We start from the raw sequence: 17500 nt of genomic DNA, 5'->3' as shown, positions 1-17500 counted from the left end.
ATCAGAAGTCCCGGCACTTCCGGTCATGCGCAGTATGAAGTTGGGTATACGTGTCCTGGCTGCAGAGAGGTCAAGTGTGCATGAGCGGAAGTGCCTGGACTTCTGATCATGTGCCCTGAGCCTAAAGGCCCTGTCACACACAGAGATAAATCTGCGGTAGATCTGTGGTTGCAGTGAAATTGTGGACAATCAGTGCCAGGTTTGTGGCTGTGTACAAATGGAACAATATGTCCTTGATTTCACTGCAACCACAGATCTGCCAAAGATTTATCTCTGTGTGTGACGGGGCCTTTAGCTAGGTGTTCTAAAGTGTACAGGTACGTGTGTCACTGCCGATGATGAGGCAATGGGCATTGAATAACATGTTAGCACGTCCCTGTGGGTGTACTAAAATGCTAAGAGGGCGGAATGAGTGCAGGAACGAACACTCTTGTGACTAGTCCCTGGCCTCATTAGCATATCATAAAGGATCTCTAGAAATACTTTTCTGAAGATCTCTTTATCTATGCTAGTGTATACAGGGAAGGCTAGGCAGGGATTAGCAATATGCACCCAGAACTGCTTGTGGTGCTGTGTGTATATTGCACCTGAAAGGTTCCCTTTAATGTGAAGCGTCTGAGCGTTTCAGAGAATGATATCCCTGGCTGCGCGGTGCGGTCGCTGCTATTCATGCTCCTGCGGTTTAGCAGCGTGAATTGCCCAACAGATTCCCATTAATAGAATGTACACACGGAGGTTTTCAGATTGACAGATAGAGGACTGGATTTCTATACAAACCATAAACTCATCGTCCATCAGTAAATCCCTGACAGCTGCGCAGTGTCACACATATAACACTGGGAAATGTAGATACTGACCACATTACTGAGTCCGCACTCCGCCATGTCAAACACGACAGTCAGTAGTTTTCCCGGCTCCCTTTTGGCGTAACGCTCCAACCAAAAGGCAACGCATTTCTTCTTGTCCTCATTTGTTTTGTTATCTCGTACATGGAGCTTTACCCGGAGCCAAACTAAACAAATACAGAAATATATAAAGGGTTATTAGTGCACATTATTTACATTAAACATCATGGAGCTTGTGTAACAAGAACGTCGCACAATCAGTGTTGTTGTCACACCTTCGGCACAGCTCAGAGCTATTCCCATCTTCTTACATGAATAGATTTAGTTTGTGCTTGTAACAACAGGCAAGTTTGCAATCTTTCTATTAAAGGGAATCTCTCTGCAAGTTTTTGCTATGGAATCTGGGAGCAGCATGATGTAGGGGCAGAGAGTCAGATTCCAGTAATGTATCACTTACTGGACGTCTTGCTGCAGTTTTGATAGAATCCCAGTTTTCTCTGCTGTAGATGTAGCATTGCTCAGAATGCTGAGCTGTGTATATCCTCAACTACACTACTGATTGGTTGCTTCACGTGCATTTTCAGGAAGCTGCAAATCAGTGTTGGAGGCGGGGTTACACACAAATGAGCTTGCACACAGCACCTAGTCCTACCGTGATAAGCTCCTGTTGATAAAACACTGATTGTATTGACACAGCACAAGGTCAAAAAGTGACGCATCCCTAGAATCAGGCTCTCTGACCCTACATTAATGCTGCCCTAATGCTGCCCTAAAGACTAAATAGCAAAAACCTGCTAATATATTCCACTTAAATCGCCCCCTTGTTCTCCCAAAAGCTCTTCAGTTACTACCAAAAGTTTTCAGACTCAAACTTTGGTTTTCACACAGTTTGCCGCTTCATTGTTTTTAGGCATTTTATTCAGATCTCTCTATGGTTACTGCATTACAATTATCAGCATTTCATACAGTAAGTTTGTAAACTTTTGACAAATACATGAAGTTTATGTAAAGTTTCAGTGTTTTCAGCCCTGTCCCTTATTTTTCAGCACTTCCGAGACTCACCCCGACATACTGGATATCAGCCTTTGGGGCAACTGCTGACTGATCACAACCCATCCTTACATAACCAGGGCCTAGAGTTTATCACAATTTCTGTGTTTTTGTGCGTCCATCCTCTTATTGAGGACTGACCACAGGTTCTCAATGGAATCTGGAGAATTTCTTAGCCATGAACCCAAAACTTTAATGCTTTGCTCACTGAGCCACTTAGCTATCATGTTTGCCTTGTAGCATGGCCTCCATCATTATGGTAAAAAGCATTGCTCATCACCAAACTGCTCCTGGTTGTATAAACACATGCCTGATGCTTCGGACCAGCAAATTGCTAAAACGTCTGCTTTTATAGGGATGCCTAAACATTTTAATGAACAATTAATCAACAGCTTCTCTTAAACCATTGCTCATAACTTTCCTCCTTAGCACTGTATAAACACATACCCAATGCTTCTGATCAGCAAAGTACTAAAACTTCTGCCTTTGTAGAGCTGCTTACACTTTCTGATGAACAATTAATCAAGGGCATCTCTAAAACCATTACTTATATCTTTCCTGTGCTGTATAAACACATGCCTGATGCTTTGGATCAGCAAAGTACTAAAACTTCTGCTTTTATAGAAATGCTTACACTTTCTGATGAATAATTAATTAAGAGCTTCTCTAAAACAATGGCTCATAACTTTCCTCTTTAGCATTTAGTCAGTGTTGGAGGATGATTAGATCCCATTCTTTATACAAAAGCAAAAGAGAATACAGACAATAGATGGCAAATAATTCTTTCTTAATGTAAAACAGTTTTAAAAACTGGCAGGGAAATGTTTTACCTCACAGAAAGAATCAGCTGTATTCCCGTGCTGTCCTGTATTTAAACTCTTTTACTTGCTCCCCAGCCCAGGAGCTGTGGTATAATCAGACCATGTTCCTGTACGGTCAGACACAGCCATTACACAGTACATAGCAGGGAGACATATATAAGATTATCTCAGCACAGGAACATTTTTTTTTAAATACATCCAATTGTGGAACTTATTATTATTCCAAGATCTATTGAAAAAATGAACTTTGTACATGAGAACACCCCTGTAAGGCCGCCATACACGTTAGATGATAATTTGTCCATTATCTCAACAAGCTCTTCCATACACAGGAGCACTTGTTCGGCTGAGCGCTTCTGTGTTCCCCTCGGCAGACATCACTTATTTCTTGGAGACAATACGATCGGACTTATCGGATTAATATTTCTCCCATCAATAAATACACATGAGACGGTTGACTGAAGCCATCGATATTGGCGGGTTCTGCAGACATTAGTATGATCTGTATGGGGGGGGGGCATTAGGGGATTTTAAAATTAGATAAATACAACCTCTAATGAACAACACTACACAAAAATTACACTGTCATTATTGACTAAAAACTAGACCAAAATGCAGAAGCAATAAGTGGAAATTTAAGTACACCCTTGCTGCTCCCACAGGAATTAAGAAGGGTAAGTAGTAGCCAGGTGCTGTTAATCAATTGCCCTTGATGAATTGTTCATCAGAAAGTGTAATCATCTCTATAAAAGCAGAAGTTTTATCACTTTGCTGGACCTAAGCATCAGGAATGTGTGTCAGGAGGAAAGATATGAGCAATGATTTTAGAGAAGCTCTTGATTAATTGTTCATCAGAAAGTGTAAGCATCTCTATAAGGTTAGAGTCACACTTGCGAGTCTCGCATCATATCCCTCGGCACAGCCGTACACTCTACTGACAGGAGCCAGTGCCGGGTGAGGCGACGTGAGACTTGCGCGAGTCACTTGCAAGTGTGACTCCAGCCTAAAAGCAGAGGTTTTAGCAGTTTGCTAGTCTGAAGCATCAGACATGTGTTAATACAATGCTAAGGAGGAAAGTTATGAGCAAAGGTTTTAGAGACGTCCTTGATTAATTCATCAGAATTAGTTATCATTAGTTCATCACAAAGTGTAAGCATCTCGATAAAAGCAGAAGTTTTAGCAATTTGCTGGTCTGATGCATAAGCCATGTGTTAATACAATGCTGACGAGGAAAGATATAAGCAATGGTTTTAGAGAAGCTCTTGATTAATTGTTCATCTGAAAGTGTAAGCATCTCTATAAGGCCAGAGTCACACTTGTGAGTCTCGCATCACATCCCTCGGCACGACTGAACACTCTCCTGACAGGGGCCAGTGCCGGGTGATGCGACGTGAGACTCCCCGAGTCACTTGCAAGTGTGACTCAAGCCTAAAAGCAGAAGTTTTAGCAGTTTGCTGGTCCAAAGCATCATTAATACAATGCTAAAGATGAAAGTTATGAGTAATGGTTTTAGAGAAGCTCTTAATTAATTGTTCATCAGAAAGTGTAAGCATATCTATAAAAGCAGAAGATTTAGTAGTTTGCTGAGCCAAAGCATCAGACATGTGTTTATACAGTGCTAAGGAGGAAAGATATAAGCAATGATTATAGAGAAGCTCTTGATTAATTGTTCATCAGAAAGTGTAAGCATCTAGATAAAAGCAGAAGTTTTAGTACTTTGCTGGTCAGAAGCATCAGGTATGTGTTTATACAATGCTAAGGAGGAAAGATATAAGCAATGGTTTTAGAGATGCTCTTGGTTAATTGTTCATCAAAAAGTGTAAGCAGCTCTATAAAAGCAGAAGTTTTAGTACTTTGCTGGTCAGAAGCATTGGGTATGTGTTTATACAGTGCTAAGGAGGAAAGATATAAGCAATGGTTTTAGAGATGCTCTTGGTTAATTGTTCATCAAAAAGTGTAAGCAGCTCTATAAAAGCAGAAGTTTTAGTACTTTGCTGGTCAGAAGCATTGGGTATGTGTTTATACAGTGCTAAGGAGGAAAGATATAAGCAATGGTTTAAGAGAACTGTTGCTGTTCATCAAGCTAGAAAATACATTCAAGCTAATGCACAAATCAAGAGCCGGGCTGCATCCATCACGTTGGTGTCATAGCGGGAGGCCATGCTCCAAAGGAGAATCATCAGCAAAATCCACACAAGGAATCCGCCACACGACATTGCACAATATAGACTTGGCTCATTATAAATGCGTCCTCATACCACATAAACTAAAAAGCTATTTACAAAACAAACACAATGTAGATATAAGACATAATAAGATCTAATAACCAGGAAATACATTGTCACTGACAAGCACACGCTCAACTATTCATATGACTAACAGCCGGGAAACAAAGAGACAGTCATCCAGGCGAGCGAGGTCCGACCGCCGACGCCGTCACAAGACTGTGTATTCCAAGATGAAACAAGGCGCTAATGAAAGATCATCACAGGTATCGGTCTGTGCCAAGTGGAACATTAGCAAGTAACGTCCCTACAAGATTACACCGCGGCATCAATGGACCTGTACATTACTACGCATGGTACACGTCACCCAGATCACTCCTACTGGATAATTCATCCTACCAACATGAGAAAACACATGAACGAGTCTACGGGGCAATGCCCTGTGCTGCTATATACTATAAGGTAACGTATATGTCCCGGCCTTCACTTTACAGACAAGGCTCAATAGCGTTAGGACACCGGCAACATTTGCTGCTGTGAACTCTTAAGGCCCCGTCACATGCAGCGATATCGCTAGCGAGCGTACCCGCCCCCTTCGTTTGTACGTCACGGGCAAATCGCTGCCCGTGGCGTACAATATCGCTCAGACCAGTCACACTACTTACCTGCCTAGCGACGTCGCTGTGGCCGGTGAATCGACTACTTTCTAAGCGTGCACGCTCAGCAGCTCTGCCCCCCCTACACTGCCCCCTCAGCAGCTCTGCCCCCCTCCTACACTGCCCGCTCATCAGCTCTGCCCCCCCCTACACTGCCCGCTCAGCAGCTCTACCCCCCTCCTACACTGCCCGCTCAGCAGCTCTGCCCTCCCTCCTACACTGCCCGCTCAGCAGCTCTGCCCCCCTCCTACACTGCCCGCTCAGCAGCTCTGCCCCCCCTACACAGCCCGCTCAGCAGCTCTGCCCCCCCTACACAGCCCGCTCAGCAGCTCTGCCCCCTCTACACAGCCCGCTCAGCAGCTCTGTCCCCCCTACACTGCCCGCTCAGCAGCTCTGCCCTCCCTCCTACACAGCCCGCTCAGCAGCTCTGCCCCCCTCCTACACTGCCCGCTCAGCAGCTCTGCCCCCCTCCTACACAGCCCGCTCAGCAGCTCTGCCCCCCTCCTACACTGCCCGCTCAGCAGCTCTGCCCCCCTCCTACACTGCCCGCTCAGCAGCTTTGCCCCCCCTACACTGCCCGCTCAGCAGCTCTGCCCCCCTCCTACACTGCCCTCTCAGCAGCTCTGCCCCCCTCCTACACTGCCCGCTCAGCAGCCTTGCCCCCCCTACACTGCCTGCTCAGCAGCCTTGCCCCCCCTACACTGCCCGCTCAGCAGCTCTGCCCCCCTCCTACACTGCCCGCTCAGCAGCTCTGCCCTCCCTCCTACACTGCCCGCTCAGCAGCTCTGCCCTCCCTCCTACACTGCCCGCTCAGAAGCTCTGCCCTCCCTCCTATACTGCCCGCTCCACCAATGATAAAAGAAGGGGCAGGGCTAACATCAAATTTTTTATTTTGTAAACATAACTAAAAATAAATAAAAATCAGAAACCTGATGACCTCTAATGGAGAATTAATCTTATTCATTTGATTAATCGCCCAGCCCTAATATAACAGATTGTATTACTAACAACAACAAAAATGCTATTATTTTAGCTTTATTCTTTTCCTTATATTTAATATATTTCTATTTATATACCGGTGGCAGCGATGATCCTTCCCTTCACAATTCAGCGGTCACAAAAAATGCAGCCTGAAATGCCACTCTGTACGGCGCCAACCAACACATATCATCCATGTCAGAGAAGAGCGGTGCACCGGTAGAGGCAGGCGGAGGGGAGCACTGATGGTGCACCGGTAGGGGCAGGCGGAAGGGAGCACTGATGGTGCACTGGTAGAGGGAGGGGAGCACTGATGGTGCACCGGTAGAGGCAGGCGGAGGGGAGCACGGATGGTGCACCGATAGAGGCAGGCGGAGGGGAGCACTGATGGTGCACCGGTAGAGGCAGGCGGAGGGGAGCACTGATGGTGCACCGGTAGAGGCAGGCGGAGGGGAGCACTGATGGTGCACCGGTAGAGGCAGGCAGAGGGGAGCACTGATGGTGCACCGGTAGAGGCAGGCAGAGGGGAGCACTGATGGTGCACCGGTAGAGGCAGGTGGAGGGGAGCACTGATGGTGCACCGGTAGAGGGAGGGGAGCACTGATGGTGCACCGGAAAGGGCAGACGGAGGTGAGCACTGATGGTGCACCGGTAGAGGCAGGCGGAGGGGAGCACTGATGGTGCACTGGTAGAGGGAGGCGGAGGGGAGCACTGATGCAGCACCACATGGCTATCTCTGGGATCTCTACAGATCAGCCCTGATCCCTGTGTGGCTGGGTAGGCATTGTACTTTTAAATGAAATCATATGTTTTACCATATAGTATACTGGAAAACAGCAAAAAAAATTCCAAGTGTGGAAAAACTGCAAAAAAAAGTGTGATTGCACAATAGATTTTGGGATGTTTTATTCACCACTAATATGGTAAAACTGATGTGTCATTGTGATGCCTCAGGTCAGTGCGAGTTTGTAGACACCAAACATGTATAGGTTTACTTGTATCTAAGGGGTTAAAAAAAAATTCACAAGCTTGTCCAATAAAAGTGGCGTACGTTTTGCGCCATTTTCCGAATCCCGTAGCGTTCTTATTTTTTGGGATCTGTGGCTCAGTGACTGCTTATTTTTTGCGTCTCGAGCTGACATTTTCAATGGTACCATTTTGTGCAGATGCTACGTTTTGATCGCCTGTTATTGCATTTTGCGTAAAACTTGCGGCGACCAAAAAACGTAATTTTGGTGCTTGTTAAATGGCGTAGCGGCAAAAAAAATCCAAATCAGATTAATTGATTTTATATTTTGATAGATCGGGCGTTTCTGAACGTGGAGATACCAAATGTGTGTGTATATTTTTTTATTTTTTTAACCCTTTAATTTTCAATGGGGTGAAAGGGGGTTAATTTGAACTTTTAGGTTTTTTTTTTATTTTTTAAACCTTTTTTTTTTTTTATTTTACTAGTCCCCCTAGGGGGCTATAGCGATCAACAATGCGATCGCTCTGCACTATCTGCTGATCACAGCTACAGAGCTGTAAACAGCAGATACGATCACTTCCTGATTCACTTGGCTCCAGGCCGAGTGAAACCGAAAGTGACTCATGATAGCTACAGGCGTCATTACATGACCCTGTGCTACCATGGCAACCACCAAAAGTCACGTGATCACGCACTTGACTTCCGGTGGGGGCGGCATTAAGTAAAAATAATGGCGTCTGCATATACATCTCGCTGCCAGACTTTGGCAGCGAGATGTAAGGGTTTAAATGTTACGGGTGGAATGCGATTCCACTCGTAACATGCAGGCACAGATGTCAGCTGTTGAAAACAGCTGATATGTGCGCGGATCGCCGCGACCCGCCAACGGCAGGGGGCGGGGATTAACCTCACACAATCCATAACGGATACATCCGTCATTGGTCGTGAAGGAGTTAAGCAGTATGTAATCTGTGCATAATAAAAACTGTGATCTGCTTTATACTTACACAGTTTGTTGCCTTCTTTATCGTAGCCGTGTAGGTAGGTGGCTCCAACATCAAAGCACCACCGGGGTATAACTGATTCACTCAGATCTGGGAAAAACAGAACCAAAAACACCATTAATTTCACAGCAAAGACCCACAAACACAAACTGTGCCCACAACTGGGCTCCCTTCACATTTTTTTAGCTTCCATTAAAAGAAATCTGTCAGCAGGTTTTTGCTACCTCCTCTATGAGCAGCATAATGTATGAAAGGAGATCCTGATTCCAGTGATGTGTCACATGGTGCGGAAGTTGTGATACAATCAATAGTTGTTAGATGTAGTCAAAAAGCTAACCACACCCACACCACAGCTCTCTGTGTACATATTCTATTGACAGAGAGATGCTAATCAGTGCATTGTACCAGGATGCACAAGGCACCTAGCCTGGCAGTGATAATGCTGATGAAAGATTCATTGTATTGAAACAACAGCACACAACCTAATAAGTGACATGTCCCTGAAATCAGTCTCTACACCATGCTGCCTCAGATTACAAAGAGAAAACCTGCTGACAGTTTCCTATTAAATGCATATGCAAGGAAAGTTCCCACACTACCCAAATTTCTTTGGTTGATACTAACACACATATACATATATATCTATATCTGGCACATATGGTATACGCATAATCTAGTGTAAGTGTAGTATTATAGGTTTTTGGGGATTTTTCCACAATGGTGTAAAGTGCTACAGCGAACTATTACCGCTTAAATTACAATTTCCCTTTAAGTGCAACATGTGACGAGCATTTAGGGTAAGTTCCCATGATCAGTGTTTGCAGTGGACGCAGTGTATTTTCACTGCTTCCAAAATGCTACGTTGTACAGTACAAGCACAGAGGATGGGATTTATAGAAATCTCCTGCCCAATGTGCTTCTTTGTTCCACAGCGTAAACTCACCTACGTCGCGGCTATACTAGCTGTAGCATGTCATTTTATCTTTCAGATACGCAAGTGTTCTCCAGGGGAAGGATACCGCGAAAGTCCGCAGCACACCGAACCCAGATTGTGGGCAAGGACACTGCGTTTTACTACGGAGAACACTGGTGTCTCCACAGGAGGGAAGACACAGCGTCTGGAACGGAGCATCTCTGGATCGTGGGAACAGGCCCTTATAGGTTAAATCAATGGAGAAGACCACATCATAATCCAATAGTGATAAGCTAATATTCTTAGGACCTACTTTAGGGTCTGATAATCTGCTACACGGATAGATAAAGCTTGGAAAGGCCTCTTTGCTCTCATCCTTTAGGCTGGGTAAATCTGCAGTTCGCTGTGTATGATGAGGCATTTCTGAGGAACTCATGGGTCACAGTCTTCTCTCCCCGAAAACCATCTCAATGGGCAATCATCGTATGGCGACACCCAAGCTAAGCAAATTTCGAGCACTTTCTAAGGCAGCACCAATATTCCAATTTCTGGATTTCTCCCTGGACCCGGTGTTTTGGGAGCCCCCGTTCTTCTCCCACTTGTTTGGGAACCCATGACTCAGTTTCTGATCAGACCCTGTTTTTCCATCAAATGACTTGACTCAGTTGAACTTTGTAAACTTGCTGCAGTGCACAGCCATAGATTGATGTATGCCCTGATCATAAAGCTGAGGCACATACGCTCCATTCAGGATGGGACTACAAAGGCCCATTCTGGGGTTCCAGAGCCACGATCTTGGCATCCAAGCAGTAGGATCCCAGAGATCAGCTTTTTAACTCCTTTTTTGACGAATTACCTTTATATACAAAGTCTATGAACCCTATGTGGCTCCATTTAACCCTAGAACGCATACCTGGGGCCTCGCAGGCCTGCTAGGTTACTTGTTTTCTATGGTAGATCTCTATGGTTGTGCATTCTAGGGTTAAAAACTGATCTACAATAATTTCCACGGTAGCCATTATGTAGAATGATAGCTACAAACACAAGGTACTATCCGAGGGACAGATCACTATCTTAGGTGGACGTCTCCTTTATATAGTCCAATTTTTAATGAACAGGAAATCTGTTAGAAGAATGTGACGGCCTGAGCTCAGACGTAGAGATATGAAGCCGTGGTACAAAGCTCGCCTTGTGAGGCCATACCTTCACAGTCTTATGAGCCGATTCCTAAGCCCCACGCTAATCACCACATACCTTCAATATTCATTTCTCTTGGAGGAACTCCAGGAAACAATTAAAACCCATGACTGCCGAGCTAATAAAACATCCTGGAGAGCCTGGCACCTCATACTGTTTATTAGCCCAGGAGCTTATGAGCAAACTGTAATAATCCGATGCTAGAGACGCGACCCCAGACTGTAAGAGGACAGTATATCACATGTTATGTGGCTGTAGAATGGCCCTACACGGATAAAACTGCACATTTCTGCTAAGTTATCCATTCTTATGTAGAATTTAATATTTATGTAAATTCCTAATAATCATACTCCCTGATAGGGGCAACCAAGATAATAAATGGCCCACTCCCACAGTCATGAGGAAACGGCCCACTCCCACAGTCATGAGGAAACGGCCCACTCCCACAGTCATGAGGAAACGGCCCACTCCCACAGTCATGAGGAAACGGCCCACTCCCACAGTCATGAGGAAACGGCCCACTCCCACAGTCATGAGGAAACGGCCCACTCCCACAGTCATGAGGAAACGGCCCACTCCCACAGTCATGAGGAAACGGCCCACTCCCACAGTCATGAGGAAACGGCCCACTCCCACAGTCATGAGGAAACGGCCCACTCCCACAGTCATGAGGAAAAAACTAAGTACTGGTTTTATGTATTAGAATATAATAAAAACATTTAGGAAAACCTGCACTCGCAGGGGGTTGGACCTGATGGCCTTTGAGCTCCCTTCCAACTCTACCATTCTGTGATGCTACTCTGTTCCCAGAGAGGTCCAAAACTTTGGTGACCACAACCTCAGATGAAGAACATGTGGTAAATTACATCACGTCAGTAATTATTAACCAAAAAGTAGGCAAAAGCAGTATGTGAAAAAACTAAGTACACCTCAGTCCATCAAGCCCTGTAAGTTTATTGAGGTCTGTGGACCTCCTGAGGTCACTGGGCCTGAGGTCCGACTGTGACTTGGCCATCATAACACCTTCTTTTCTTTTTTTGCTAGTGTACTTGAGAGCTTTGTCCTGTTGCATGACCTAGTTTCGGTCAATCTTTAACTTTTTGATAGAAGACGTCACATAATTAGTGTTGAGCGGACCCGGATCCGCGCGGTTTGAGCGCCCGATCCGTGTCCAACCAGTACCCGGGATATTCTCTCTCTCATCCGCCGGATCCGGATTATGACCGATCCGCTCACCTCTAGTCACATTTCATGCTAAATTCCTCTGATATACAGAGGATTTAAAGGTCGAGTCAATGACTACAAGGTGCTCAAACCCTGATCAACCAAGCCCAAATCATCACCCGTGCACCCTCCACCTGAATTTGATAGGCGATATGAGACATTTGTGCTCATTTGCAGTGCATTATGGCCAAACATCTCCACTTTGGTCTCGTCTACCCAAAGGACATTGTTCGAAAAGTCTTGTGCTTTGTTCAGATGCAGCATGTCAAGCCATGCTTGTTCAGTCTTTTTTTTTTTTTTTTAATTGTGCGGTCAGGAACCTGAACATATAACGAGCTAACTGAGGCTCTTAGGCCACGTGCACAAGTTGAGTTTTTGATTTTTTTTTTACCTCAGGATTTATAAACAAAACCAGGAGTGGAACAATCAGAGGAAAAGTATAATAGAAACACGAGCACCACTTCAGTATTTTTCACCCACTCCTGGTTTTCGCTACAAATACTGAAGTAAAAAATTCACCAAATACTCAACGTGAAAACGTGGCCTTAAGGCTATGGGTCCACGGTAGAATGTACCTGTGGATTTTTCTGCATGAAAATCCGCGACTTTCGCGGCAAATCCGCACCTTTTTTTGCCGCGGATTAAGGCTATGTGTCCACGGTAGAATGTACCTGAGGATTTTTCTGCATGAAAATCCGCGACTTTCGCGGCAAATCCGCACCTTATTTTTGCCGCGGATTACCGCGGATTTTTTTTTTTCCCCATTCTATACCCAAAATCCGCACCAATAATTGACATGCTGCAGATTTTTCCGGATCAAAATCCGCGGAAAAATCCGCAGCATGGACACAGCATTTCCAAAATGCCATTGAAATGGCTTGGAAGTGCCGCTGCTGCAGATTTTCGGAAAATCCGCGGTAAATCCGCGGCAAAATCCGCGCAAAATCCGCAGCGTGGGCACATAGCCTTACCGCGGATTTACCGCGGAATTGCCGCGAATTTTGATGCAGATTTTTTTTTTTCCCCAATCCTAAAGCCAAAATCCGCACCAAAATCCGCAACAATAATTGACATGCTGCAAATTTTTCCAGATCAAAATCCGCGGCAAATCCGCTGCGGAAAAATCCGCAGCATGGACACAGCATTTCCAAAATGCCATTGAAATGGCTGGGAAGTGCCGCTGCTGCAGATTTTCAGGAAATCCGCGGTAAATCCGCGATAAATCCGCGGCAAAATCCGCGAGAAATCCGCAGCGTGGACACATAGCCTTTAAACGTCCCACAGGGGCTTACAGTTTAGACATCTTTTCCCAGTATCTGTGTACAGGGCGAGCATGCACAGTGAAAAGCACACACAACACTTGCCAGACTGAGGAGATCCTCGCCTCCAGTAGGCACCACCTGGCTGTTCTTACAGCTATACTAAAGCATGTGCCGAAAATAATCACAGGAACCTGCAGCATGTGGAGGGCAAGATGGATTCAATCAATTACCAGGAAATCCTAGAAGAAAACATGATGCCTACTTGGAGGAAGCGGACGTTTGGGCATCAACAGACCTTCCACCAGTAAAATAACCCCAAGCACACCTTAAAGTCCAGCAATGGCTGCTTTTATTCCAGGTCCTGGGAGATTCTGCAGTGGTCAGAGTCATCTGACTTGAACGCCATAGAAAATCTTTGGTGATTGTAAGAAATTGGTTGCAGCACACAAACCCAACAATATTAGTGAACTGGACACCATTGACCATGAGGAATGGGCTAAAACTCCAGATCTGCCTATATATATATTAATGTGACGCCCTGAACTAGCCAGGTTGTCACAGGTAGGCCCTTACACAAACACCTCCCCCCCCTTAATAAGGTGACAGCAGCCAACCTACAAAACCTAGTCACCTCGCTCAGGGTTTGATGTTCACACCAGGGGGCGGAGCCAGGCGGTTTTCCACGCCCGCCGAGGAGTTCACAGGCCCTGAGGCAGGAAAACAGTTTAAATGAGTTGTGACAGTGAAGTGAAGTGGAGTTCAAGTGCAGACCTGCGTCCAGGTCTGCTAGAGTCTAACACCAGGTGTCTGGGTTGGAGCCCAGTCACCTTTGGCAAGGAGGCAGATGGTGGTGGCCGCCTGCAGGAGCTGGGATTACAACCGGTGGAACCGTAGGGATCTGGGACGGGCGGTGGCCCGCCGGTACCGAACCAGGGAGCAGATTGGAAACCAGAGCACCAGGAGGGGTACTCCGACCCAGTACGAGGCCCAGAAACAACTGGGCTGAGTCAAATCAACTGATTGAGGACTGGACTTTAGGCCCTTTCCCACCTAAGACCCGATTGAAGACAACAGCTCAACCATAGGGGTAGAAAGCCACCGCCCAGGCATCGAGACCCGACAGGCCAGCGTCTGCGGGTAAAAGGGCTCTACCGGAACACACCAAGCTGGGGAGCGGACTACCGTTGCTCAAGCATAGGAGTCATCATTTCTACAAAAGAGAGGTGCAGGAGAAAGGCAGAAACCACCAACCTGAAAAGGGGAAAAGCGAAGCCGGCTGCGGGTACCGTCCACCATCTTGTTTGGTTTACCAGAGACTCCAGCGTGTTTGTAATAGTGAGTACAACAGTGCCTTCGGGCCGCGCACCGCGCCACACCGCACCGACACGCCAGCACCATCCATTCCCCTGCCTCAGCACCTCCCTGGGCCCCCGGGACCATCATCCCCCTACCCACGGAGGGGGTCAACACCCAGCTGCGCAACACCGTCCCCGGGAGCCTAGTCAACGGCAGCGGTGGTGTCCATCCATTCACCACAACCCGTGGGCGGCGTCACAAACTCAAATCCCCGACAAACAACCGCGGCTACGGCTGTGGACCTCCCCACCGAAGTCCCTATGTGTAGCGCCAACACCCCCCTTTCAGAGCGACGTGACCCCCGGGCCCGTGAGGAGCTGGAGCCACCCACCGACGAGCACGGATCCGGGCGAGCCCCGGGGCGGTACATTTACATTTGCAGAAGGTTGGAACCTACTAAATACTACGCTTGTCATGAAGGGGTTGAATAATTCTGAGTCAGCAAAAGAGTTTAAAGAACAAAAAAAAGCTCTTTGATTCTTAGACAACCTTTTAGCTTTTACACAGATGGCATATTATTGTATGTGCACACGTTAAAAGGGATGTCATACTTGGGACAACCCCTTTTCACTCCCCTTATTCGCCCCTGTAAAAATAAAGAAGCCTATACTCACCTCTGGGGCGGCCGTGGTTCCAGCAATGTCTGAAGTCGTGTTCCCGGAGCCAACGTGACATATTGACATGTGAGCCCTGTTAGCTATCAGCGCCGGCTTCCTCCTCCCGCCTTCGGACAGTTGAGCAGGATGTGAGCACAGCGCTGACTTCCTGCTCAAACATCCGAAGTCAGCGCTGACTGGTTACAGGGCTCGTGTGTCATAACAATGTCACGTGGGCCTCGAGAACACGACTTCAGACATCGCTGGAACTGTGGCCGCCCCAGAGGTGAATATTATAGGCTTATGTATTTTTACGGTGGCGAACAAGGGAAGTGAGGAGGGGTTGTACAAGTATTGGATAATTTTTAATTATTTGCTGCAGACGTTTTTTGCATAAAAAAGGTTTCTTTAAGAAGGAAAAAGGCTGCGTAAAGAAACAAGCATTTTTGCGTGCAATTTTTATGTGTTTGTGCTCCCGTTTATTAAAATGGGTGAAAAATAATTAAAGAATTGACAAACTGCAGATCTGAAAGTGCTTCACATCTAAGCAACATGTGCGCAAGATTCAGAAGACTCATTCACTTTCATGGGGCAGTAAAATGATGTTTTGTTTGGGGTTTTTTTCGGGAGGGGGGGGGGTTGGGGGAGAATCAAGAAACATAAAGCTGTCCAAGCAACAAAAAAAAACTATCTATAAAGGTCTAAAGATTAACCACAGCCCTAAACCACAGGGGCTAGAAGCATTTAGGTCATGGGGCGCAGTGTCCGGCTCCAACCCTCCCGAATCTCACAGGAAGATCAGAACATAGTGCAGCATAAAAAGGGCAGTATGATAGCAGTATACTAGTTACTACAAATATAGCACATGGATGATGTACATGAATATAAGAGGGAAAAACTAACTCTACACCTATGTAAAGTGTATTTTTTTTCTTTTTTTTTTTTGCTAAAAAATAAATAGTCAAAAGCAAATATCGTGCGAACACCTCTTATAATATGCTGGAAGAGAACTTTTCTATTCAAGGATATCTGGAGGTTATGAAAATGACTAATATAACAAAGGGAAGGTAAATCCCCGGCTTGTGAATTGCAGCTTGTCTTTGGAATGAAGAATGTGCGTTTAATGATTAATGTCAACAGGGAATTCGGCTTTCTCCTGTGAATCGCGCAGCGCAGGAGGCACAAATCAGAAGGCTTTAATGTTATAACTCAGCCATTGTCTCTTTACTGTCGGCTAAAATATTGAATTTCTATTACCGGCTCGGCACAACATTGGCTTCCTGGAGATGAAATCCGACTTCATATTACCCATAAATCAGGTGTGATAAAGCGGCACAATAGGAATGCTGAAGTCTGTGCACCCCGGGCAGTGTTATGAAATAGACAATTAAAAATCAATATGGTATATATAAACACGAGGCACGTTACATAAATCCTATAGAGTCCTGACTGTACTCCATTTCCATGTGCCGGTGTGAAGCAAGAGCTATACTGCCACGGCACGGAAGAAGGGGGAACGGCTAGACCACCACGGCACGGAAAAAGAGAGAGAGCTAGACCACCACGGCACGGAAGAAGGGGCAACAGCTAGACCGCTACGGCACGGAAGAAGGGGCAACAGCTAGACCACCACGGCACGGAAGAAGGGGCAACAGCTAGACCACTACGGCATGGAAAAAGGGGCAACAGCTAGACCACTACGGCACGGAAGAAGGAGAAACAGCTAGACCACTACCGCACGGAAGAAGGAGAAACAGCTAGACCACTACGGCACGGAAGAAGGAGAAACAGCTAGACCACTACGGCACGGAAGAAGGAGAAACAGCTAGACCACTACCGCACGGAAGAAGGGGCAACAGCTAGACCACTACGGCACGGAAAAAAGGGTAACAGCTAGATCACCACGGCACAGAAAAAGAGGAAACAGATAGACCACTATGGCATGAAAAAAGGGGCAACAGTTTGACCGGCATGGCACGTAAAAAAAGGGGCAACCGCTAGACAACCACGGCACGGAAAAAGAGGCAACAGCTAGACCACTACAGCATGGAAAAAGGGGCCACAGCTAGACTGCCACGGCATGGAAAAAGGGGCCACAGCTAGACTGCCACGGCACGGAAAAAGGGGCAACAGCTAGACCGCCATGGCACGGAAAAAGGGGCAACCGCTAGACCGCTACGGCACGGAAGAAGGGGCAACAGCTAGACATCCACGGCACGGAAGAAGGGGCAACAGCTAGACCACTACGGCACGAAAGAAGGGGCAACAGCTAGACATCCACGGCACGGAAGAAGGGGCTACAGCTAGACCACCATGGCACGGAAAAAGGGGCTACAGCTAGAGGCAATTGAAGCAAGATTTTACACAAGGACAATCCCATTGGATTTTCCCAGCGTCAGCAAG

The 17500-nt window shown here is 46.3% G+C and overlaps 1 protein-coding gene across 1 annotated transcript in view; it reads right to left on the bottom strand.

The window, feature by feature from the left end:
* Positions 1–17500, bottom strand: part of MOSPD2 (motile sperm domain containing 2) — a 153698-nt gene that overhangs the window by 119120 nt on the left and 17078 nt on the right. The window contains exons 2-3 of the mRNA XM_075333416.1: positions 8553–8639; positions 858–1012 (exon numbers count right to left, since the gene is read on the bottom strand). Of these exons, the coding sequence (XP_075189531.1) occupies positions 858–1012; positions 8553–8639 (242 nt within the window). The remainder of the gene's footprint in view (positions 1–857; positions 1013–8552; positions 8640–17500) is intronic.

Source organism: Anomaloglossus baeobatrachus, chromosome 2, assembly GCF_048569485.1.
Source record: "Anomaloglossus baeobatrachus isolate aAnoBae1 chromosome 2, aAnoBae1.hap1, whole genome shotgun sequence".
Lineage (NCBI taxonomy): Eukaryota > Metazoa > Chordata > Amphibia > Anura > Aromobatidae > Anomaloglossus > Anomaloglossus baeobatrachus.
This window is presented reverse-complemented; position numbering and strand designations above follow the sequence as displayed.